This window comes from Myxine glutinosa, chromosome 6 (genome assembly GCF_964187855.1).
Source record: "Myxine glutinosa chromosome 6, kmMyxGlut1.1, whole genome shotgun sequence".
Taxonomy (NCBI): domain Eukaryota; kingdom Metazoa; phylum Chordata; class Myxini; order Myxiniformes; family Myxinidae; genus Myxine; species Myxine glutinosa.
The window spans coordinates 151939437-151966040 of NC_136266.1; the positions used below are offsets into that span (position 1 = coordinate 151939437).

The following is a 26604-nucleotide window of genomic DNA, read 5'->3' on the forward strand; positions in this document are numbered from 1 at the left end:
AATCTTGATTCCGCAATTCAAAAACAATCTGCAGAGTCAAGATCCCAAAACATGCCAAACACTGGAGAATTCACTAGCTAACAAAGAGTTTGACACTTTACTGGACATAGTGGGTTCTGAGACCTTTCGGCAATATCTCGCAGTCTTCGTTGAAAATCGACAGACAGATCCAAACTTCAAGTTCTGGTGGGAATACCTAAGGATGGTGACTATACTGCTTGCATTCGTTCGGGCACAGAGAGAAGGGTTGTGGACGCTACACTTGGAATCGTTCCGAGAAATGTTGCCATTCTTCTTCCGATACGATCACGTGAATTACGCAAGATGGGGCTGTGTTTACCTGTCACAGATGCATCAGCTCCCACCAGAAGTGGAGGAGGAGTTCCTTCTTGGCAACTTTGTTGTGAAAGGGTCGGACCAAAGATTCAACCAAGTAGATCCAGATCATAGCCTGGAATGGCTTAATGGTGTAGGGAAAAAGAGGGGTGGAATCATCGGAATAACCAAAACAAATTCAGCCCTGGCAAGATGGACTCTCTCGTACAACCACAGGACATGCATTTCAATGCAGACGTATGAAATGATGAATGTTGGAGTGGACACTGGTTACGTCCATAATGAAGCCAACTCATCCCGCACTAAACGTGACAACTGCGACGAAGAACTCATACTTCAAACTCTCCTGCGATTCAAAGTATTTGCTGAGGAATCTTCTAGTCGACCAAACCTCCTTAACTGCGCAACAAAAGATGTTGCAACTTCTGAAATAGAAGTGTCACTGCTGAACGCAAAAACATTAGGGCAGCAGCAGGTGGAAAACTTTGTCAAAGTGAGACTTGTTGAAAAATCAACTGATTTCCGAGATCGACTTCCGAAGGTGAAGGCTCCCACGTTTTCCTCACTCTATGAAATAGGAACCAAGAAAGCCAATGGAAAGATCGAAACCACAAAAGCAGACAGAAACTTTTTGCAGAGACTAATTGCAGCGTACAGAGCTGGAAGACCAGTTGAACTGGCTAGAATACTTAACCATGAACTGATGAAGGTGCCAATCAGCATTGTTGATACATCTGGCGAACTTAGAACGGGTGTTAAGGCTATTTTATTTGACATTCTTATCAGGAGTGTATCATGCCCCTCAGAAATCGCCTTTTATGGGCCTTCCTGTTTGATCATTGATGGGCAAGCTGCAGTTATGTCACTTGGAAAACCTAACACGGCGAACACCTTTGGTGATTATGCAGACGAATTTGTAAAGTTCATTTTCTGGCAAGGCTGGGCTTACAGCCGAATTGATGTTACCTTCGATCGATATAGAGACATTTCAATCAAAGTTGGAACTAGGGTCAAACGTACGAAGAAGTCAAGGCCAGTTCGTCGCCTGATTGAAGATAGAGATGTGCCACTCCCCAACAAATGGCCTGACTTTCTCGCATCAACTGAAAACAAGACAGAGCTTGCTCAGTTCCTGTCGAATGCACTCCTGGCAGCGGCACCCCCTGAAAAAGTGGTTGTTGTTGGTGGAGGTTTCGCTTCTGAAACAGAAGTCCAGAGTTCAGATCCTGCAATGAACACTACTTTGCTACAAAGCAATCACGAGGAAGCAGATACCAGAATGATTGTACACTGCCTTCATGCCGATGCACCAAACATTGTGGTCGCAGCGCGTGACACAGATGTGTTGGTGCTGTTGCTTGCCAACTTCAGTAAAATGTCTTGCGTAAAACTTTGGATGAGAGCAGGAACAATTAAGAAACGGAAGTATGTTCCTGTGCATGACATAAAGTCGGAACTTGGACTTGCTGATCATGTCTATGAGACTTTACCAGCATTTCATGCGTTGACAGGATGCGATACGGTTTCATTTTTCTCAGGACACTCAAAGAAAACAGAATGGGATATCTTCCTTGAACACAACAGTCTGCTTCAAGATCTTGGCAAGTTTCCGACACCATCAAAGAAGGTCACAGAAGATGCTGAAAAGTTCATTTGCCATATCTACAAGGAACCATCTGAGAACTGTAATCAAGCCCGCATTAAACTGTTCAACAAATGCCATGCAACGGAGACCCTACCTCCATCTAGTGATGCAGCAAAGTTCCACATAGAGCGTGCAAACTACCAAAGTTTCATTTGGAGAGAGGCCAGTAATCCAATGACAGATCTGCCACCGCCGACTGATTGTGGATGGAAACTCGTTGATGACAAGTTGTCACCGGTTCTTACAACTTTACCGTCAATTCCAAAGGGATGCCGAGAACTTACTCAGTGTGGTTGCAAGAAAGGTTGCAGTTCTGATAGTTGCTCTTGTCGGGAGTGGGGGAAACAGTTCTGCACTGAGGCCTGCAAGTGCAATGCCAGTGAAACACCATGTCGAAACAGGCCAAAGTAGGGGGGGGGGGGGCAGAGCTTACACAGTTAAGCTAATTGGCATTCCCCTGGATGGCTCCTCCTTCCAGCCAATCAGTCTGACAGACTGCAATTGATTCAGGATTAATTAAGAATACATGTGATAATGATCAACTGCCTGCACTCCAAACATGTTTGCCATGAAGTGCATTTTGCGCCTTGTGCCATGTAAGTGCACTTTGCGCCTTGTGACCGTTAGCCTTAATTAAGTGGCTAATTAGTCAAATATTGACATTTAGTGTAGAAAACAATCTTGCTATTATATAGGACTCAGGTAAACCACTTCACTGATGGTATTTAAGGCAACAGTTCAAGTGAATTAAAACAGTATGTCAAAAAACGAAAAGTTGCTTCATTACGGATATATTCACAAAAATCTGATTTTTTCCCTTCACAATTCCCTTTACTTTCATAATTGTGAAAAGCTGTAGTAACCTTACCAGACAAAATTCTGTAAAATAATTGAAATGTACAGATAGGTGATGTAAAATAAAACATTTTTTCAAAAATTTTGAATTTTGCACTCATTGACCTTTGACCTTGATTAGTGACCTAATTACGCATTTTGCGCTTGGCAAACAACAGATTCGTATTCAGCACGAAAAACTACCCCAGAAAAAGTGGTTTGCTTGCTTTTACTCAAAAATGCCTCATGAATTCACGTTTCCCAGAAATTTGACTAGTCTACTGGAATGCTTTTTATGTGCTCAATTGGTGTTTTCTTGATCATCCGGATTTCCTGTTGCTCTGACAATCACTGGTACAATTTCAGGTTTCTTCCATTTCTCAATGCTTTTGACGTTATTTTTCCAGTCCTGGTATTTCAGATTTCAGGTCTCATGTATGGATGTTGATGTGCCTTTTCAAATGGCTGTTATGATGGAAAGATTTATCACATAGAGCATTTGTGAGGTTGCTCTCCTGTGTGGATCATCATATGCTTTTTCAAACTGCTGTTTTGAGAGAAACCTTTATCACATATCGAGCATTTGTGAGGACGCTCTCCTGTATGGACCATCATATGCCTTTTCAAATCACCTTTTGCAGAGAAACCTTTATCACATATCAAGCATTTGTGAGGACGCTCTCCTGTATGGATCCTCATATGCCTATTCAAACCACCTTTTCCAAAGAAACCTTGATCACATATGGAGCATTTGTGAGGACGCTCTCCGGTATGGATCATCATATGTAATTTCAAATTGCCTGTTTGAGAGAAACGTTTATCACATATCGAGCAGGTGTAAGGACACTCTCCTGTATGGATCCTCATATGTTTTTTCAAATCGTTGTTTTGAGAGAAACGTTTATCACATACCGAGCAGGTGTAAGGACACTCTCCTGTATGGATCCTGATATGTTTTTTCAAATCGTTGTTTTGAGAGAAACCTTTATCACATATCGAGCAGGTGTAAGGACGCTCTCCTGTATGGATCCTCATATGCTTTTTCAAATTGTTGTTTTGAGAGAAACCTTTATCACATATCGAGCAGGTGTAAGGACGCTCTCCTGTATGGATCCTCATATGCTTTTTCAAATTGTTGTTTTGAGAGAAACCTTTATCACATATCGAGCATTTGTGAGGGCGTTTCCCAGTGTGGATCCTCATGTGTATTTTCAAATGGCCTTTGTGAGAGAAACGTTTATCACATATCGAGCAGGTGTAAGGACGCTCTCCTGTGTGAATCCTCATATGTAATTTCAAATTGCCTGTTTGAGAGAAACGTTTATCACATATCGAGCAGGTGTAAGGACACTCTCCTGTATGGATCCTCATATGTTTTTTCAAATCGTTGTTTTGAGAGAAACGTTTATCACATATCGAGCAGGTGTAAGGACACTCTCCTGTATGGATCCTCATATGTTTTTTCAAATCGTTGTTTTGAGAGAAACCTTTATCACATATCGAGCATTTGTGAGGGCGTTTCCCAGTGTGGATCCTCATGTGTATTTTCAAATGGCCTTTTTGAGAGAAACGTTTATCACATATCGAGCAGCTGGAAGGACGCTCTCCTGTGTGAATCCTCATGTGTATTTTCAAATGGCCTTTTTGAGAGAAACTTTTATCACATATCGAGCAGGTGTAAGGACGCTCTCCTGTATGGATCCTCATATGTTTTTTCAAATTGCTGTTTTGAGAGAAACCTTTATCACATATCGAGCATTTGTGAGGACGTTTTCCAGTGTGGATCCTCATGTGTATTTTGATGTTACACGTTGAAGCAAAATCCATTCTGCACACATTACACTTATAACGTATTTGCTTTTCTTGAACATTTTTGTGTTTGTTTAATTTCATGTTAATCTTGGTGTTGCGAGGCCCAGATAAACACTTGTATTTTATGGGAAGTGAGTGTTGATCTTGTGATTGTTTCTTCAAAAAAGGCTTCTTTCTCACTGTCAAGCTGCGGCTGGACCTCATTTGTCCCATAATATTTCTTGATTGTCCTGCAGAAATAAAGAACACAATATTTTCTTTTTTTGTCAAAATCAAAATGCTAAATATTTGACACTTTTCTGAAAATTTTATATTTTCGCAACACAAAAGATTGTATGTTAATTTTTTTTACGTTTCCACTCACCAGATGCAAAACAGGCAGCACTTCCGTTTGTCATGTGAATATCATCTGAACCTTCCTTTGCAGAAGCACATTTTGAATCTTCTGTGACAGATGAATCGTTGTCGTGTTGTTTGCCTTCCACATTTACAGGAGAGACATCACCTGTGTACAAATCAGCATCAGTCTTTTGCAGGGAAATGAGATTGAGAACCATATGAAGAGTTCATAGAACATGTTACGCCACACAATGTATACTTCAATTCAAATATAACAATGAAGTTAAAGATTGTTAAATAAAAATTCCGGATTTTAAGTCCGATTGAAGCAGTCTTCGACATCACCTTTATACACCACCCTATTTGACATGTCCAAGTGCTGCTATACTGGAGGTTTTTTTTTGGGTTTTTTTTGGATACTGAATCGAGGCTCGTGAAAGAGATAACATTTATTTCACAAACAAATCAACCAGACAAACAAAATATATAAAAAGAGGGAGCGGAAGACAAGATGGGGAGAGAAGGGGAAGCACACAAACATACAGAATTAGGTTATTGGAATGAACAAGAAGACGATTTATGTTAAACAGTGTTCAAGTATTTAATTCAATTGAAATAAAATAAAGATTGTGAAAATTTTTCAAAAAAACTTCTGGAATTTACTGGCGTTGTGGTGTAGTCGCTATTACCTCACTCTATCTAACAAGTTACATTAGTGTTACATATTTATGTGAATGTATGTGAATTACCATTCAGGTCTTTGCTTATCCGTGTGTAGTATATTAAGGGTTGTTGTGATTGGAGGGTCAGGAGCCCTTCGGAACAGGTGGCCGGAAACGGAAGTGGCCGGAAGCGGAAGAAGAAAAGACACGAGGAGAAAAAAGGACGGTGATTCTTCTTCCTCGCCCCGCGACGACGAGAAGGGGGAATCGACCTTGCGCTGCGCGGAAAACAGAGGCGTTCCGAAACCCGTTTGGCGAGAGGAGTTACCTGGACGCGTAACTACCTGTTGACACGTGAAGTCCCCGTGAGTTCGTGCACGGAACCAAGCGGTCGCACGTTGGGCCGCGCGCGCGTTGCAAACCGCGCTGGGGTTTTGCCCCGTCTACAAGGACGCGTACGGGTCGCACGTTGAACCTCGCACGCGGTGTAAATCGCGCTTGGTTTTGCCCCGTCTACAAGGCCGCGTACGGGTCGCACGTTGAACCTCGCACGCGGGGCAAACCGCGCTTGGTTTTGCCCCGTCTACAAGGACGCGTACGGGTCGCACTTCGGGGCCTCGCGCGCGTTGGAAGCCGCACTGGGTTTTGCCCCATTGCTTGGCAAGGAGGTGCGCTGCAACAGCTGTCCCCGGTACGAGATGGCACGTTTGGAGCACGTCCGCCCGGGGTTCGTTCAACCGCCCGTGTGCGGAGACGAGAGACATTGTGGGAGACATTGACCACGGAGGGAGTCAGGAGTGGGGCTCACGTGAGGAATATATAAGATGGCCATCTTAGAGTTTGTGTAGATGAGTTTATACCTTTGTAATATTGATTGTGCATTGTTGATGGTTGTTGATTGCTCAGGGAATATATTATTGATTATTCCGGATCCTTGGTGTGGGGTTTCTTCTTGACCGGAATTCATATTGATTGCGTTACGAAAGCGTATAAACCATATATCTTTCTGGCGGGGTCCCTCCCACGGTCCGGGGGTCACCCAGACTTGGTAGTTACCGGGAGGACCACGTAACATTAGTTATTTGTGCCTGTTGTTTGTGTCCTTTATGATGTCATTCCAAACATTAAGTTTCCTGTTTGGAATGATTTTCAATTTTGTTTGACTGCCAAATCAGCAGACAGAGTGAAAATATTGTTGCAACCACGGGGTTTGGGGTGCATCACGTGTGGGACTTCTCGGACTCTCCCTGACCTCTGAACCTGCAGGCCGCCGTGCCGTGGATAGGTCCCCGGCCCGAAAAGAAGTTAAGCGACTAGTGACACTGATTGAGACCGCCAAACATAGCAACACAATTGATCTCGGCAGGCGATCCCTCCATGGCATGAACAGGCAGGAAGCCTCTCCTTGGGTGGCCAGTGCGTTCAAACAGCAGCGATTGCTCTGGCGTTGCAGCTTTTAAGCTGCTTCCATACTCAATATTCTATACTCAGTCAGCCCCTCTCTGTGGAGAAGTTCGGCGGTGCATCCGTAGCCTGTCAATTAATTTAAATTTTCGCACTGGCATTCAGTGGATTTCCTAAAGCAGGGGTTCCCAACCTTTTTTGTGTTATGGCTCCCTTGGCTCCCAGAGCACATCCCCAGCACCCCACTCCCTTTCACGAGGGTCGAGTGGCGGAGCGCATGCAAGCAGGCTAGGGGGGTCTGGGTGCGTGCCCCCCAGAAATTTTTTGATTTCTAGATGGTCTGTGGTGCATTCTGAGAGGTGTTTTTTTCCTTTAATTGGCTATCTTTTTTGAATGAGAATTGGCAAATTATTACACAGAAAATGAGGAATTCCAAGGAGCCAACATGAACATTTAGTTCCATAGTTTTTTTGTTCCTCACTGGCTCCCAACTACATCGTTTTTGGAAGAAGCAAACAAAGCAACGTCGCTCGAATGATGCATGTTTGATATGAGATTTTAATATTATCAGTAGCAACACTATGGACAGCATAAAATAGAACTGTCACACAAGAAAACAGCATGAAAAGGTTCCAAGTCAAGAATATGTGAAAACTAAAAACCTCTTGTGTCTGTATTTAACGCAGTGTGTAATAATCTCACAAAAAGAAACTCAATTCGACAACAACTCAAGTAAATAAAACTAGGGACGTGGTGCATGCGCCGTAAAAGTCAATTAAAAACTCAGTGGGACGGCTGAAATTGCATTTTAGCTACCAATTGGGGGTATCTGTGGTTGAGTCACAGTCAGGACTCAGCAGAGGTCATCTTCCACGTGGAGCCGATTACGCAGTTTCGATTTGATATTCAACAGCGTGGAAAACCCCGCTTCACAGAGATAGGTAGATGAGAATGGCAGAAGCACCCGGATAGCTATCTGTCTGATATTAGGGTAGCGACCCATTCCCACCCAAAACTCCATCAAGTTCTTCTCTTTGAATGTGTCTTTGGCAAATGAATCGTTTCGGAGATCCAGGAATTCATCTTGCATTGCCTCCGGCATGCTCTCCATGCAAAGGTTGACGGAAAAAGGATTCCTCACAATTTTTGCCTCATTGTCGTCGAAATCAGGAAAATACTTATGAAATTCTAGCTCCAGTGACTGCAGATGCTCAAGAATGTCATTTTTCAGTACAGAATGAAGCTCTTTTCCCATGCTGTCTTGCAATTCAGACATTCTTTCGAACATAGCAATGTTTCCTGTGTTCACTTTCCTGCACCAGTTTTGGAGCTTGGCAACAAATCCTCTGAGATGATCGTGGAAAAGAATAATATTAGTCGCTCTTCCTTGGAGCTTGAGGTTCAGCTGGTTCTGCTGAATTATTCTGTGGTTCTGTGTTCAGAATTCTTCCTTGATATCATCTCCCTTGACATAGCGAACGAATGCCAGTAGCTGGGAGCAGGAACTAACATCGGTCGATTCATCAAGTTGAAAAGAAAACAAGCCGAAAGTCGCCGCCTTAATCTCATTGATGATCTGTTGTTTCACATCTTCCGACATGTCACGGATACGACGCTGCACTGTGTTATTCGATAAAGACACCTGTTCAACTTTGCAAGCCTCTGCCTTGCCGAGAACCCGTTCAACAATGAGGAGGGTACAAGGCTTGATGAGTGTCTCCCCAATCGAGTGGGGTTTTTTCTTCTTTGCAATTTCAAGAGAAACTTCATAAGAAGCCTGTACAGTTGCTACATTTTGTTGTTGAAAAGCTCCTCCCTCATCCAACTTCTGTCGCTTTAAATTTCTTTCATGCCGCTTGAATAATTCAGGATCCTGCTTTGCATGTTGTGCGTGATTCGTCTCAAGGTGCAACTTCAACTTGAATGGCCTCATGGATTCCGTACTCAAAACCTGGACACAGCACACATTGTGGTTTCTCTTGGCCAGACACGGTAATGGACGTAAATCCAAGCTTAATGTATTCGTCAAGATACTTAATTTTTTTACTCCCAGAAGCCATAACGTCAAATCTGCAAAAGGAAAAAAACAAAACAATATCAAAGACAAATAATAATACTAAGAAATAAATAATAAATCGTTTTTAGTATGGTTCAAATTGCCCCATGCCCCGCCCCCCCCCCTCCTGAGAAATTCACCATGGCCCCCCAGGGGGCCATGGCCCGCAGGTTGGGAACCACGGTCCTAAAGGGAAGCCAGACGTGTTCTCCATATTCACTGCTTATGCTGTGGAACCTCTGCAGAAGTCACACACATACATACGCCCCCGTAACCTTCACCATTCCCACACTCACACCATGGTACTTCCCCAAACCATGCACGCTTACAAGCCGCCTCGCAGACCAGCACCCACAACTTACACACACCGGCCATCTCACGATCCCTCGCACACCAATTATTCACACAATCAACTACACAATCATTCTCACTCCATTCACACACATGGGCCACCCCATGACAGTTTACATACTGGTTTACAAATGAGCCATCCCACGGAGGCTTCTCCACACTCTGCCTTATCCTCTCATCCAGAAACCTCTCCAGCACCTTCATGACATGACAAAGAAGTGTAATTCCCCTGTACTTCCTCAGATCTTGAACACCCCCCATCCCCTTTCAAATCGGCCCAATTAACCCTGTCCTTCACACCTCCGGAATTGACCCACCTCTCATACATACATTTAAGAACCTCTTTGTCCACCTGACTCCAACATCTCCTGATGCAAGTATAATTTGTGTAATACCTCAACACCTGGCGCCCTTCCCTTTTTCATCCTCTTCAATGCCGTCCGCACTTCCTTTTCTGTGATCTCGACTTTTCCCTCCACATAACTCTGCAGCTGCAGCTCGCTGTTGCTTCCTTCCCGATTAAACAGCTCTTTGAAATATCCTACACACACCTTCAATCATGCAACAGTCTTTGTCACTGGCCCGCCGCTTCCCTCCTCAATCTTCTGCAATTCCCTTGAATGCCTCTCCATACTTCTTCCATTCCTTCTCCATTTCATCCGCTTCTTTGCCAAGTTGCTCATACCTGGCCCTCAACCTCCCCTTGTACACTTGGGTGACGATTCCCCGACACCACCCCCATGTAATAACCTTCTGACCCCTGCTCTTAACCTCAAAACCTTTTCTTCATCCTCACCACATACATCACAGGCTTGTGCTGGGAGGTAACATGCTCTCCTACCATGACCTTGCAATCCTTAACCCTCCACAACCGTCACTTCCTTACCACCACCAAATCCAGTTCTGTTCTGTACACTCCTATTGGTTACCGCTTTTGAAAGAATTAACCAGCTATGGCCATCCCATTCCTTGACATCAATGCCACCAGCTCTTGATCCTCTCTATTCCTTTCCCCCAACCAAATTTACCAACACATTCCTCTTCACCCGGCTCCGCTACACCGACATGAGCGTTAAACTCCCCCACAATGCAAAGCATCACCTCCATCCTAACAATTCCTGTCATCCTCTCCAGTGCGTGCCTGAATTTCTGCTTCTACGTCCTAGACTTTCCCGTTGGTGGCCTATATACAGATATAACACACACCATTTCCCTCTAAAACACCACCCATGCCATAACTCACCATCCCCCCCATGTTTCCACTCTGACCACCTGCTTGCTGATCTCTTCTGAAACTATTATTCCAGCACCATTACTCATTTCATCGACACCCACATGCAACAGCTGTACCCCCTTCTGCAAACCTCCTGGCCCTGTCCCCTTTCCCTCTGGTCTCCTGCACACACAACTCTTCCAACCTCCTTCTCTGCATCATCTCCACCACCTCAACCCCTCACCCTCCTCCACCCCCTCCCCCCTCCTCCCCTTCCCCCTGCCATTGATCCCACATTCAAACTACCAAGCTTAACATCGCCTCTGAATCTCTGCCCGCCTGGCAGCGCTAATTACCATCTTGATTAGTTTGGGACACTCAGAGAAAATTTTAAAATATGAATTATGCATTTGTCGGAGTGGGAAAATGGGAAGGTGATTTGGGGATTGGGGGAGGGAGGAAAGAGGTTTTGGTGTTTGGGGTAGTGAAATTAAAGAGAGGGTAATTCATCAATGTGTGTGCCATCCCTTGGATGTTCATTAAACTGGCATCTCATCTGCCGACATTAGTTGGTGGGCATTAGTTGGTGAGCGTTAGGCAGGGAAATACTGCTGGATTCTTATGTTGATGCATCGTTTTACTGTTTTATCGGAATAGGTGAGTTCTCAAGGTTTTGAGGAATATACATTTTGAAATTAGTTCCCTCTTCCAGATCACCTTCACCTGCACGCAAGTCGACATTTTATTTTCTTGTCTACAAAGTCGAGGCTTGTGTAAGAGCAACACATAAAGCACAAAGACATAAACAGAAAACACATAAAACATAAAATAGAGGGAGTGGGAGACAAGAGGGGGAGAGGGAGGGAAGCACAACAACAGTAGAGAACAGGGACTGTTGTAGATCTGCAGAAGGAAGAGGACCGGAGGGCGGGGGGGGGGGGGGGGAGGGGAGGGGAAGAGGAGAAACGGTGCTAAACAAATGGACACTACTTGGACAATCAGGAGAGAAGGACGGAATTTGAAAAAGGTGGATTTGGAATGTATTCACGGGGGTAGAAAACATCAAGTTTTGGATGGAGGAAGAGAAGAGATGGTGGATAAGAGAAGATAAGAGAAGTTACCCAATATTGCACATAGATGGTAGATGTCCATACTGCAGTTTCGGAAATTTTGTTCATTACGACTCAGGCCTTGATTTAGGTTTAAATAAACATTTCAGAATTAAACAGATTCTTTTCTTGAGAAGAAAAACCAAATTGTTGTTGGGAGGAAAAAAACAATTTCCACATTTTGTTCGTTTTGATGACCAGTGGGGTTTTTTAAAATTTCATACATATACAAGATCGAGGCTCGTGGAAGAGCTAACATTAATCACAAAAAAAACAAGCCGACACAAAAAAACATACAATAAAGGGAGCGGGAGACAAGATGGGGAGAGAGAGGGAAGCACACAAGTACAACAGTGGAGAACAGGGACATCGGGAGATCTGTGGGAGGGAGAGGGCTTGGCACTGGGAGGGAGAGGGCTTGGGACGGGGAGGTATGGGGAGGGGGGTGGGGGGAGGGAGGTATAAAACACAAAGACACTGCTAGGACTTCCGGGAAAGAAGTGGGTGTGGAAGTGTAAATTTATGAAGCAAGCAATTTCTACGAGCCTCAACCCTCCATTCCTAGTCTGCAGGTGTCTTTTTGTGGTTTCCATGCAAATTTGGGATCCCCTGCAGTTGGCAAGTTGTCTCCGGCACTGACCAGAATCGTGGCTCGAGAAGAGTAAAAAGCAATGGTGAACCACATGTTGTCACCAATGACTGATGGAACATCTATCTATAATTCCAGTAATCTCTGTGTGTGTGTCTGTGTGTGTGTCTGTATGCGACCGCTGTTTCTCGACAACTACCGGTCCGATATACTTGAAACTTGCCAGGTATATTGCTGGGGACCCGAGGATGTGCCTTTTCAAGGTTTGAAATTAATCGGACAAGTAGTTACCGAGCTATGGCGATTTCTTTACCAAACTCCGCAAGCCGTTCGCTTTGGACCAAACCATTTCATGTAAATAGAGGGGGGGGGGCGGGGGGGGGATTGTCACCGTACTCGCAAGCCGTTCGCTTTGGACCAAACCATTCCATGTAAATAGAGGGGGGGGGGGGGATTGTCACCGTACTCGCAAGCCGTCCGCTTTGGCTTTGCGAATGGACCAAACCATTTCATGTAAATAGAGGGGGGGGGATATAATTTTAGATATATATATAGTACGGGCATGCCCTAGTTATTACAAATAGGGGAATATGTAATACAGATGGGATGTGTTTTTGGAAAATAATGTGATGTTGGATCGAGTGTCTTATTGAATTATATAAGCAAGTTGGAGAAAAGCTAGTTTTCTTGGTAAATAATTAAATAATACAACTGATGCCACAATGTCTAACTAGATAATTGCTGGATCATCAAGGTTTGCTTACCAATGTGCTCGGTGAGCAAGCTTTCATTGTGACTGTGAGTAATCGACTCAGCACGAAGTCTGAACTAGATAAGTGAATGGAAAGTACTCGGTAATTATTGCAGAGTCGAACAATGGAAGCGGATAAATCGATCTGCGCTGACCGTTGTAAAGACAGTTCAGTGGACGCTTTTTTCTTTCTTACTTGGAGTTTATTTAATAAATAGTTTTATAAAATTGCCAGCGTTCTCAGGAAAATCTCTCAACAAGAACGATAATTAAACACTGAATCAAAATAGCTTATTAGTATTTGATAAGGGTTAGTCTAAAATAAAATAAAAAAACACCTTTAGAGGCCATTTTTCCCCGCAAGCGGGGGTTGGCCTTTTTCGGGAACTGTGGTTGTTGTTGTTTTTCGGTCCCCTTTTTGAAGCAATGTTTTATGGCCGGATGCCCTTCCTGACGCCAACCCTTTTTGCCGCCTTTAACGACAAGCAGGGAATTACCAGTGAACTGGTACTCAATTTGCCAACCTCGGAAGGATGACAGGCTGAGTCAACCCCCCTGGCGTTAATTCAGCGATTGACCGGGATTCAAACCCAGGATCCTAGGATCCTAAGCCGGCACCCTAGCCACTAGCCCAACGCCAGGGAGATAAGGGTTAGTCTGAAATATGAAAAATCACTCTCTCTGTTTTTTCTGTTCACCCTGTTCACTGTTCTGTTCACTCTCTGTTTCTCAGTAAAATCTTTTGTGGGATTGCAGTAGGATTTGACTTATGAGAGAAAAGATGAGTTTGCAGATTGAAAAGGGATGGGATTGCTATAGCTATTGAAGTGACTGTTTTGATTGAGAAAAGACTTTTCTTATTGCATGCCTATTTTGAAGTTTTAACATGACTTATCACAACCCATGTTACTCGTGTGTTTATTCGTAATATGGTATAATAACCCTTGCATCAAACAATAAATGAATTACAGATAAAACCACAAAATGGTTAAAAAAATGTGCTTTGAAATACGTAAGTGGTCTTTGTTCTTGTCGTGTCGAAAATGAGTAAAATATATATCCACTTCACTGAGAATGACCTTCAGATGTTCTTGAAGGGATTAGAGAGACGGGGCTCCGAGGTGTTTTGCAGGAGACAATGGAAAAGCAGAAAACCACATTAAATAATTTGGAATGCAAACCTGCTGTCAGCGGGCGGCAACCTCATCCTCGACACCGACTCCCTCCCACCCAAACTTTGCCCAACCAATCCTATTGCTCTCCTCCCCTCTCTTCGCTCCTCCCCCCTCCACTTGTTCCCTCCCACCCAAACTTTGCCCAACCAATCCGACTGCTCTCCTCCCCCCTCCACTTGCTCCTCCCACTTGAAACTGTATAAAAAAATCAGAACGAATGACCAAATAGCCAGGATACATCACTTGGCTGGTTGATTCTGTATGTTAACTGTATACTGTGCATGCTGGTGTTTAGTATGATATTTCTTTGTGCATCCCTACTGTACCAGGATTTTCACTCTGGACTTTGATCTAAGATTTGTTGTAAATCTTCCTTGTGTGTTTTTGTGAATCGTACCATGCTCTCCTTGGTTTGATAAGGGTCATTGTTTTCTTGCTGTGTATTTCTGGCAGACAGAAAGTGTTGACCTCCTCGGGAATTAAAATTTGTGACTCTCTTCTGACAAGTTGATGGACATTGAATTTTTTTGGTTCATCTATTCCATACTACTGGAGGAAAATATCCCTAACAGGGCATTTCAAAAAAAGTGGATCTGGGGTGAATTAACAGGGGTAGAAAAGATGAAGGGTTTGGATGAGGGAAGATAAGAGATGGTGGTGAACAGCTGTTTTAAAGACCTGGAGGGAGGAGTGGGATTGAAGAGAGTGAGGGAGTTTGTTCCAGAGGCGGGAGAAAAAAGGAATGAAAGAGTGAAGGTGAGCAGAGAGTCTTGATTTTGGCAGTTTCACCAGAAGAGGGTTGCTGGCAGATCTTGTGCGACCTGTAGGAATATTTGGGGGACAGAGCATAGACAAAGCTGGGGGAGCTAGGCCGGAGAGGAGTCGGTAGAAGAAAGAAAGACCACCAACCTGTCTGCGGTGAGCGATTTTGTTTATTTTATTTTTGTTTATCCCCCACATCCTGGGTTGGAGTTTGGTTTCAAATGAATTTTTTTTTTTTTAAACGTTCACATTTGTTCATCCAAATCTTTCCAAGACAAAGAATTATGCAATGCATTTCACTGTTTAAAACAAGGATAAGAGAAGGTGGAGGTACATCATATTGGATGTGGGGGATCTCTTGAAGATCTCCTGGGAGATTGATCGGCTGTCTCCGTGCAGCGGGCCTGTCCCAAGAGAACTATCCAGGGCTATAGAAGCACAACAACAATAATAATGTTTAAGCCCGTCCATGGGTAAAGAGAGGTACTCAAACTACAAGAGGAAAGCATTGCTCGCCATCGCAAATCCCTATGCTTCGTACCAAAAGCAAAGTAAAAAGATGGAAACAAGTTCCACCAGGAATGACCCAATATCAAATCTTGAGGGTTTCCTTTCCATTTTGACCCATGACGCTAAATCCTGGGGCATGAACTGAGAGTCAAAGAAAAAGTTTACATATTTCATGTGCCCCGCAGTGCTGATTGCACATACAAGGTTACATTAAACAAGACCAAAAGTCTAACAGCGGCGTAGCCGGGATTGTTTGATACTTTAGTTGAAGAGGATAGTATGACGTGGGTGGAGATACCAGTTAGCAAATAATGTCAGTATTAAATTATTTTGAAGTACTCTAAATCTCAAAGCTGTCTTAAATGTGAAGAGATTGCTTTGGGACACTGGTTTATTCTGTACCAGCAAAAGTACCCAGCGTCGCCGGGTAACGATGAGTCGCTTCCTGATGGGAATATGAACGAGGGGAGGGGGAGAAGGGAGTGAGAGGGGGGAAGGATAGGAGGGGAGGAGAGTAGGGAGGAGGAGTAGAAGGTGAGGGGAGGAGAAGGTGAGGGGAGGAGAGAGAGGAAAGGGGGAGGGGGAGGGAGGTGGAGGGGGGGGGAGGAAGGGGGAAGGGAAAGGAGAGGGGAGGGTGGAAGGAAGGAGTGGGGGAAGGGAGACAGAGGAGGGAGAGAGAGGAGAGAGGGTGGAGGGGAGATAGAGAAATGAGGGAGGGGAGAAGAAGGGAGGATGGAGGGGGAAAGGTGGGGAGAGGAGGGAGGAGGATGAGGTGGGGGTGGGGGAGCGAGGGAGGAGGAGCAGGGAGGAGAGAGAGAAGAAAAGGAGGGTGTAGTGAGGAAGCAGGGGGGGAGGGGGGGGGGAGAATGACAATTTCACACAAAAATGTTCGTCAATGAACAAATTGGTACGTGAAAACAAAAAGGAAGCTCTGTCTGCTGTAACGCCATGGCTTGCAAGGGCAGCCTCAATTGTGTTTGATTGAGGGCAGCCTTGCCTCAACGGCAGCCTTTTAAGGGCAGAAAGCTGATTGCTTCTGGTTGAAATGGCCGGCGAATTAAAAAAACAGATCGATTTCAAGCAGAAAATAATGTGGAAACCACTGAGAGCAGACAAATTTTAAAAAGGGTGTTGTAACATACACAAACTTCCCCGGCCTTGTGACTAAAAACAAAAAGGGAGCTCTGTCTACTGCAATGCAAAAGCAGCCTGAATAGCATTCACTAAATGCTAAATATGGTAAAATTTTGCAGATTTCACTCCAGATTTGGACATTAGTTAGTCTACAGCATCCAATGCTCATATCCGAATCCAGATTTTGATGATAAGCTTCAATTATGTAATGATAAATAGATCGTGCTTCCAAGACAAGGCACGTTTAAGGAGGCCGAAACAAAATGGTGGGTTAAGAATCCAGCAAGGTGCAGTGTGCTGACCAAGATGGCAGGCCGCCATATTGATAAGCCACCACATCGGGTTTTTTTTTCTCATGATCACCTCTTAATCATCCTCAAAAAGGGTGTTAAAACACACCCAAACACCCAGCTTTCATCTTTGCAATCTGTTGGAAGTCCAGGTGTATGCATGCAAAGTTTGGGGCCGCTAAGAGTAGTCGGAAAAGGTTTGTTCTTTTACACCTAATTTTACATTAAGTGAATGGGGAAAGAGCGTTGGAACTTATGGACCACCCACCCAAAAACATCTGGAAATTTCTACCTCCCCATCTAATCCATTGACAAAGGTTAAATCCTCAATAAACCCCCAAACCCTTTGTTGATTCTGAAACACCCATATTTTCTTTGAACACCTGAGCCACATTTTTTTCGAAGCCCCGCCCACTTTTTTCTAAGCCATGCCCATTTTCCCCAAGCCCTGCCCACGTTCCCTAAACCACACCCACTTTTCCACAGGCCACGCCCACTTTTTGCAAACGCCACCAACTATGACATCATTTTCAATTAAGCCTTGCCCAGGCTTGCCCAGAGATCTGAGGGAATTTCCAAAGGAAACCACACCCACCATTCTTATATAAAGGGTTGAAACACAGGCTAAATGTAAACAATTTTTTACTTTTATTGAGAATGGACTACTGTGCTGAGCTTAAAAGGGATGACTTTGGAGTTCCTTGGAGTCCGACTGCCGCTGTGGAACTAAACCTTAAGCTTGATTAACTGGATTCAAACTTCTTATCAATGGAGGTAAGAGAGTTTCTTTTAATATTTGGAGAGCTTGATTTATTCATATAATAATGTTGTATTAAATTAATACATTGTTATTTTCCCTCACAGGAAATTGCATCTGAGATACAAAATGAAAATACTGCTTTTACCACAACCTGGGATGAAATTATTGATTTGTTTGAAGACGTTTTGAACAACCAGGACCCACAAAACGAGTTTTACCTTGATAATCCAGCCAAAGAGTTATACCTTGGAGACTCACTAAATTTGGGTAAAACATATTATGAGTTCTGCCGAGATGGTTTCAATACCTACCTTGGAGACTCACTAAATTTGGGAAAAACATGTTTTGAGTGCTGCCTAGATGGTTCTAAATGTGGAGCCTACCTTGGAGACTCACAAAATTTAATAAAATCAGGAAAAGGGTTTTAGCTTGGAGACTTTTAAAACTGGTCATTTTGGAAACTCTACTTGTGGGGTCTATCTTGGAGACTCTTCCTATGTTGGAGACTCTTATGGATTATACAAAGAATACTCTTTGGATCCTAAACCAATGAACATTGTTCTTTGTTGGATGGTGTCTTATTTAAGGTAAGTTCAGTTGATCTAAAATAAATTAAATTATATAAATGGTATTTAATTCAATATCAGAGAAGTAATATATTTATTTTACATATCTATCTATAATTCCACTAATCTCTGTCTGTGTGTGTGTGTGTGTGTGTGTATGCGACCGCTGTTTCTCGACAACTACCGGTCCGATATACTTGAAACTTGCCAGGTATATTGCTGGGGACCCGAGGATGTGCCTTTTCAAGGTTTCATATTAATCGGACAATTACTTACCGAGCTATGTCCAAAAAACGATTCAACCAATCAGAGAGCAGCGAGCTATCGCGTGTGCCGAACGTGGCGAACACACTCTGCCTCGGACGGCACATTTGAGAGCGTATTCATTTATTTCACGTTGGCAAACTATGTTGCCGCTATGTTGGCGTTAAACTATGTTTTAAAACTAATTAAAACCATTTCATGTAAATAGAGGGGGGGGGGGATTGTCACCGTACTCGCAAGCCGTTCGCTTTGGACCAAACCATTTCATGTAAATAGAGGGGGGGGATATAATTTTAGATATAGATATAGTACGGGCATGCCCTTGTATTTCAGCAATATCAAGAATGTTCTCGGAAGAAAATTCTGGAAAATTCTTCCTCCCCATTTCCACTTCTTCAAACTTGAAAGCCTTGAAAGACAGTTGGAAGAAGAGGAAAAAAAAAAAACTAAACATTAAAAAATATATATATATTGTTGCGGATCCCGGGTTCGTCGACGTACAAAGGGGGGTTTATGCCCCGTTCCCCCACGAACTCCGGTTCCACTGAGGCCGCCGACCGCGAGCGACTAAACTCGTGATTGACGGATTGCTAAGCAATTCCGGTCGCCAACCTCCCAGCCACGCGCCAAAGAGTTTGCTGGTCAAATATTCCCAAATACCTTCAAGACACGCAACCGAAGAAACCGGGGATCAAACCCTCGCTTCCACACTTTATTGAGTGCCGAGCGGATTTGCACAGTGTGGAAAGCGGCGTTACCTCACATGATTTATGGACCTGATTCAAGCCAAATTCGGTCTCGGATGATGCTCGGCCAATGGAAAAAAGACGTATCCGAACAGGTTTGAATGTAACAAAATGTACAGCCTTTTATTTTGAAGGCACAGAGAAACAGAGACGAAGATATAAGCTTATCAATTCCTTACCTAATAATAAACCCCACTGGCACCTTCACACTCACACAGGGAATAACACTCTGGTTATTGGTACCAATGGTGCTTCGCAGGGACCGACTAGAAAGTGGCCACGTGGTTTGGTGTGCACAGCTCGATCCTCGATCCGGACGTGCAGCCTGGATGAGGTAAAGTCCGAAGGACGAACCGCTGCCTCAAAGTCGGCACGGACGAACTTCAGCGCAGGTTGAGCGAGATTCAGCGCAGGTGGGACGATTCAGTGCAGGTTGAGCAAGATTCAGCGCAGTTGGGACGATTCAGGGCAGGTAGGATGACCAGCTTCAAGATGGGTCGCGGGAGGGGCCAACGCTTGCAGGTCCACCAGATCAGAGCGAGAGATCGGCGAAGCACAAACCAAGAGAGTCGCCTGGTGGAGCCAAAAGCAAGAGGAGTGTCCTCGGCGATGCAAAATCCAAGAGGTGTGTCCTCGGCGAGGCAAAATGCAAGACAGGCCTCGTCGGTGAGGCGAAAATGCAAGAGGAGTCAAAATCCGATGGGCGGGGGTTTTATCTCACCCACCCACGCCTTCAAAATGTTCCACAGCCTCCCATTGGCTGAGGTTTGTCGCATTGGTGTCGACGTGTTCCGACCCGTCATTGGTCACGTTGGTCACGTGGGCCTGTGCTTCTGGCCATGCCTTCCTGCTCATCAGTAATGACTTCCCGAAACCACACGAAGGTTTGAAATCCTGCCTACTCAACGCATATTTGGTCTCTATCACAACACAATGGGAAAGGGCTAATCTTTACATTCAATAAGAAATAACTAACGACTGCAGGCTGCATGTTGTCATGCAATTAACTGTAGGGGGTTTGCCTTTATGGCAAAACCGCAACAATATATATATATATATATATATATATATATATATATATATATATATATATATATTGTTACGGACGTGGTTTAGATGTTACTTTGGGCCGAGCGGATGGTCCACCGCGACCGTTACAGGATCCCCAATTGGCCCGACTCCCCCAACGTTGACCAGATCGCACCACGGATATTCAATCGGGAAACCTCTAAAGCGACCGAAAGAGAAGGAAGAGAGAAGAAGACAGAGTACGGAGGAATAACAGGATTTATTATGTATTTTCACAAGCCAGAGCAACGAGAGCAATCGGTTATATTCAGCGAATGGAAGGAGCGATCAAAATTATTTTCAAGCAATGGATGGAACTGGAAGAAGCAGTCACACAGTGCATCGTTAGCTTATACTAGTCTATTTACTTAACCCCAGGACAACGATTAGGACAGACTACGTTCACACTTACATGGGGGATATTGCAGGCAGGTATGGCTTGAGGATGGATGGTTGTTTTTGGGAGGCAATGGAGGGTCCAGCGTCGATTGCTGCCTGGCGCGTCCTGTTCGTGGCCTGCGGCCCCTTAGCTGCCCCCTTAGCTGCAGCGCAGCTGGTCGCACGATGGCTCGCACACACCTGCTCGTTCAGGCGTCTTCCTTCTCCCCAGCAACAACGAGGGACAGCAAGCAAGAGGACGGGGTCAAAGCAAGAGCTTGGAGGACGCAAGAGCAAGAGGAGCAAGAGCATGGAGTGCGTCCCGCAGCGACTTATATTGGTTTCCTCACCGAACCTTCGCGCACTTTCTCGGGGGTTCCCGCTCCGCCCTCTCTTAGCCAAACCCCTTGTTCTGGGTTGGATGAGCGGGGCCGCCTTACTCCTCCCCCCTATGACGAGGGGGGCGACCCGTCTTCTCTAGCCACTCCCCTTGTTCGTAATGGCCGCAAATGGCGAAAACCGGTCAGCAGCTGCAGGTAAGGCGCCGTCACATTGCACAGCAGTTCAGTACTGCAATAACCGGTTGCTGTGAAAGCTCAAGTGGGGGAATCCCTGGCACTTGAGCTGCCATGGATCATCGGAGGGGCCTACGCTTTATTTCGTTTGATGCAATGCAGAGTCAATCTAGTGGGAAACACATATTTAGCCTACATAGAATAAGGAAATAAACTATTTAAAAAGATATATCGTGACCTGTGTGTAAGTTTCATGGAATTAACTAGGAGGACGGCTGCGACCATTATTTACATTACGAGGGTGTTACACACAACAAAACCATACTTTTCACATTCGTTACACTTTCTCCAAAATTGTTACACTTCTCAAAACCGTTACCCTTCTCAAAACCGTTACACTTCTCAAATTCGTTACAATATATATATATATATATATGTGTGTACCCCGGTTTAAAATAGGTACACCGTATCCCTGCGAATCATAAGAGGCGACTAAGGGTTGGCGTCAGGAAGGGCATCCGGCCATAAAAACATTGCCTCAAACAGGGAACCATGATTGTCATGGGGCCCGCAAGGCTAACCCCCGCTCTAGCGGGGAAAATGGCCTTAAAAACGATCATTCATTCATATATATTGACCCGGACATTTTAGATAACAACCATATTTTTGTTTTAAACACCTTATTAGGAGTCAAAATGGCCAACCAAGAAATTCACACAAATTCACAAATGGGGAAATACGTTTTTGGGGGGATATTCAAAATGGCCGCCAATGGGGCATTATAATGTATACTTTCTGGTAAGTATACAATTTATATCCACTAATTTATGAATGAAATTAGAGGCAAATACAAACAGACCCTATATTGTGTTGTTGTACCAAGTTTATATCTAATATATGCTTGATTCAGAAAGTTGTACTGAATTTAGCAACAAGTACGTGCTGTCAAGTCTTCACATATACATGTATGAATTTCTCATAATGGTGTAAACTTAAGTCATATATATGGATCATTAAAGTTGCATCTTCTAGATATACACATCCCGAGTTATTCTGTATAGCACACCCTGAATTATAGATAGTTATTAGCTGACAGCGTTGATAACATATTTCATCATAAAAATGAACTAATGCATAACCCCTCTAAATAATGTATTATGGCCAGAAGCACGAGTTTACACAATGTTGTGCATGTGCCCCGTGATTTCAATACTGTCACATTGTTCATATTATTGACATATTAAAATGTTATGCTTCACCCATTTATATGCTGTCAACTGTGCGTGAACTGTTTTCACATTGTGCACCACACTTGAATGGATACCACAAGCAATGCCTTTCTTGGCACAGCTACATGAAGTACATAAGCGTTGTTTGCTCCTACAAAAGCATCTTATATCAATTAGCAGTTCTGAAGGCGCTGGTGCCTTGTCGGTGATAATGGGTAGAACTAAGCCAGCCTCTACCTTGTATCCATATTCCTCCATAGTTAGCACAGTTTTTAGTTGACGCCATGTACTGACTTGGTGATGTACTCGAAGGCTATGGAAATAAATAGCTCTTCCTGTAGGTGGCATACGCTCAAGAGGCACGTACTTTGGAGATATCACATTTAGATAACGCAGTTCATCCAACCCACGTCTTCCTGCTCCACCACTGTACAAGGACAGTACAAATTTTTCTCCAACATCTTGTATTGCATTCTTTGATGCTGTAATATCTCCAAAGATCAGTACATCTGCTCTCCATTTCTGTGATGACATCTAGCATGATGACTCTACCTTTTCGAAAGGTTGTGAACTTGTTCAAGTCTTCCAAGTCCCGCCTGATGTTTCCTGCACGAACCTCTTTGTGTTGTTCTGACCATGTTCCAGTGTAAGTGTCAGTCATGGATCGTAGTGCATCAGTGTATGGTGCTACTATATGTGCAGTAAGAAGCCATTTTGTTCTGGCCGTGTCCTTGTGCGTGATGTTAATGAGACCACCTTGCGTCTTTCCTGCTCTCATCAAGCATTGCTCAATGGTCATATCAGACCATGTTCCACTCCACAATAGTTTCTTATTCCTTCGCACAGTGAACAGTCCTCGGTGCATTGGTTCCTCAAGACAGGGACACAGTTCCTGAGAATCTTGGAGATAAAGCCGGCAACATTTTGTATAGTTATTGTGTCCAGCAGCTGCAAAGAATGGCAACATCTGCTGAGTCGCCTTCAGATGAAGTTCCCAGTTACCAGTTCTTTCAGCCCTGATGAAATGTCGCACAATTGACACAAAGTCCACATACATAACCCACAGTTTTCCTGTCTTGGATTCTTTCTAATTGTTTTTAAAGTCACAAATATGTTTGTGTAATTTGTCCAAGTGGTCATTAGTAGGCACCTCATCTAATAAAATGCCTTGTGCAACGGTATTCGTGTACATAGTCTTTAACCCTGACCACATATCATCAGTGTCCATGTGTTTTGGGATTGCACTAATATTTGACAAAGAGTCCCTGTTAAATGTAACGGATGGTTCACTGGCATCTTCAGTAATGTTTTCATCAGCATCAATATCGATATCGATAGGCTCGTCTTGCAGTTCCACAGGAAACTGATTGTCAAGCGTTCCTCTGCAAATATCATCCTGGTCATCCAGATAAGCTGTGGCATCCAGTGACTGGATTAACAAGAGATGCAATGCAGCATCTGTTAATAGACATGCCCTCAATGTTTTTGTGTAAGCTTTACCTTCCATCATCTTTGGCAGAGAGTTTCTTGCATAAACAGTGGCCCATAAATCTTCCAGTCCACTTCCTTCCATCAGTTTGCAGCCAGCACCAAGGAATGACATAAGTTGATGGAATCCACCTAGACGCAGATACATCTTCTCAAACTCTATACGATTGTCCTGCTTTATTTTGTAGCTTTTTAAGTAGAGTGGCTGATCAAAGGTTTGATTCTCACCTCTTCCATAAGCGACTTGACAGGTGCCTTATATGGATGTATTATTGCCCCAAAGTCCCCAGCTTGTATAATTTCTTGAGCGGACACATTTTCTCTGTGTATAACCTCTTCCAGACCTGCCGGATCTGCTGTCATTGTTTGGCAGGCAATAACACCCATGACATGAGTTGTATTATGTCCAGTAATGGTATCTTCATTGTAGTCAAAATTGTCTGCTACCCACTGGCAAAACCCTCCACCTTTGTCTTTCTCTATAAGACCAGCAGGAAGCTTATTGACAGATTGTTTTACAGCTGCTGATCTTTCAAATGCCATGACTTGTTCATAGGAAACACTGAGTCCCAATGAAGAAAGCACATCAAGAAGTACCCTTGATCTGGTAGACTGGTGGATAAATAGTCCAATGGATAACAGTAGAGGAGGTATGAAAGATTGCTTTCCAGCTGCTTGCATTATTAGATGACAAATAGAGACCTGCAAAAGTTTCTTTTTCAGCTTTGCTGATTCAGTGCGGGACTCTATGAACATAGATGCAATGAGATGTTTCAGTGTCTCTGGGATACTAGCTTCTAGTTTTTCAAGGTCTATACTTGATGGTACTGGGTATACATCTGTTGGCTGATCTACATTCTGTAGATTTTGCATTATGTTGGACCCAACCAATTTTGCCAGCCTGACGTTTTCTGCATTATCAATTGCATCGCTGGTTGACTCTGCATAGGAGTCATGTAAAATAGACGTTGCTCTATCAGTCAGCGTAGTCATTTGATCTGCCTTCAACCTGTGCTATTGTCACCTCTTTTCCGAAGTGTTCCAAGAGGCGACGTTTTAAGTGTTTGATGCTGTATGCTGGAACATCACCAGACAAATAAGACGTAATTTGGGTGCACAGATCTTGTAGCGTGAATTGGCGATTTTTTTGTTCTAGCTTGGTTAACCACGCACAGAGACTGCTGAATGCCTCGTCATTGACCATGTTCAGGTTTCAGAGATTTCTTATTTGATCATCTGTAAAGTATGAAATGTTTTTACCAGACATAAATGCCTGCATGCACACTCGATGATATTTCGCCTCAACAGCACGAATGTCCCCTGCAAACAGTATTCTTGCTTTGACGTTTACTGCCAGAGTATCAGTTCTATTTTCACATATATTTTGTAGACTTTTTTGTATAGTACTGTTTTTATCCTTACTGATAATCTCAACATTACTGATGTGAGAGCAGCGTTCAGGGTGACGTTGAGCAGCACCAAAGTCAAGTTTTGCATATTTTGGACAAAATAATTATATTTTTCAAAGAAATATGTTTCTATAATGAGTAAAATTTATTTATTTTATTATTTTATATTTATCAGAAAGTATTCACAACATTTTATGTCATATAAACGCGTATTTGCGAATCATATTATCATCTAAACCTGGGAAATTTATTATTTACAGTTTTCTGATAGGTCATATACTTTGACCTAATAAAAAACAGGTTTCCCCATTTGTGAATTTATGTGAATTTTGTCTGCAGATACATGACAGTCATATAAAGCATTTAGCACCAAAAAACGGCTGTTATCTAAAATGTCTGGGTTCGGCTATTTTCATGTCAATTTCTACTGGACTACTCTACACCCCACCTCAAATGGCTGACACGAAACTCGCCAACCCTTCTCCCGGCACTCTGCCTCCAGCTCACTGCACTTTCCTCTCTTCCTCTCGTGCACCTCCTCCATGTTCTCTTCCCAAGGTACCGACAACTCCCCTAAGATGACCTGTCTTGTTGCACTTGGCAAAATGACAATGTCAGGCTGCAACCTTATCACACAGATCTCCTCTGGGAATACCAATTGTGGCTTTAGGTCTGCCACCACCTGCCAATCACAAGCTTCTGACAGCCCTCTTGCTTTCCACCTCCTCCTCTTTCCACCTCTGACCACTTGGCCCTCTTTGACAAACCACACCTCTCCCCCACCAGTCTCCTTCTCCACTCTTCTCTCTCTCTCTCGATCTCAGCACCTCTTGTTGCACCATCTGCACCACCACCGCCAGCACCTGATCATGATCATGTCACCACCTGTATCTTCCTGCTGCCAATACTACTGAGAATGCACTCAGTGCATGCTGCACCGTTCCCACACAAATAACATCTCTCCTCCTGCAACAACCCCCACAATCTCAAGTTTACTGGTGACGGAAGCACATCATAACCACAATAAATAACTAACGACTGCAGGCTACATGTTGTCGTGCAATTAACTAGAGGTGGTTTGCCTTCATGGCAAAACCGCAACAATATATATATATATATATATATATATATATATATATATATATATATATATATATATATATATATATATATATATACACTCAACCCTCGGCTATCGCGCCTAATTGG

The 26604-nt window shown here is 43.7% G+C and overlaps 1 protein-coding gene across 1 annotated transcript; it reads right to left on the reverse strand.

Annotated features, from left to right (window-relative positions):
* Nucleotides 1–3301: 3301 nt before the first annotated feature.
* On the reverse strand, nt 3302–4797 carry LOC144892747 (uncharacterized). Its single transcript, XM_078781089.1, has 2 exons — nt 3448–4797; nt 3302–3330 (listed from the first exon to the last, which is right to left on the reverse strand). The coding sequence occupies exons 1-2, from the start codon at nt 4706–4708 to the stop codon at nt 3302–3304; spliced, it is 1290 nt and encodes a 429-aa protein (XP_078637215.1). The 5' UTR covers nt 4709–4797.
* Between the last annotated feature and the right edge of the window lie 21807 nt (nt 4798–26604).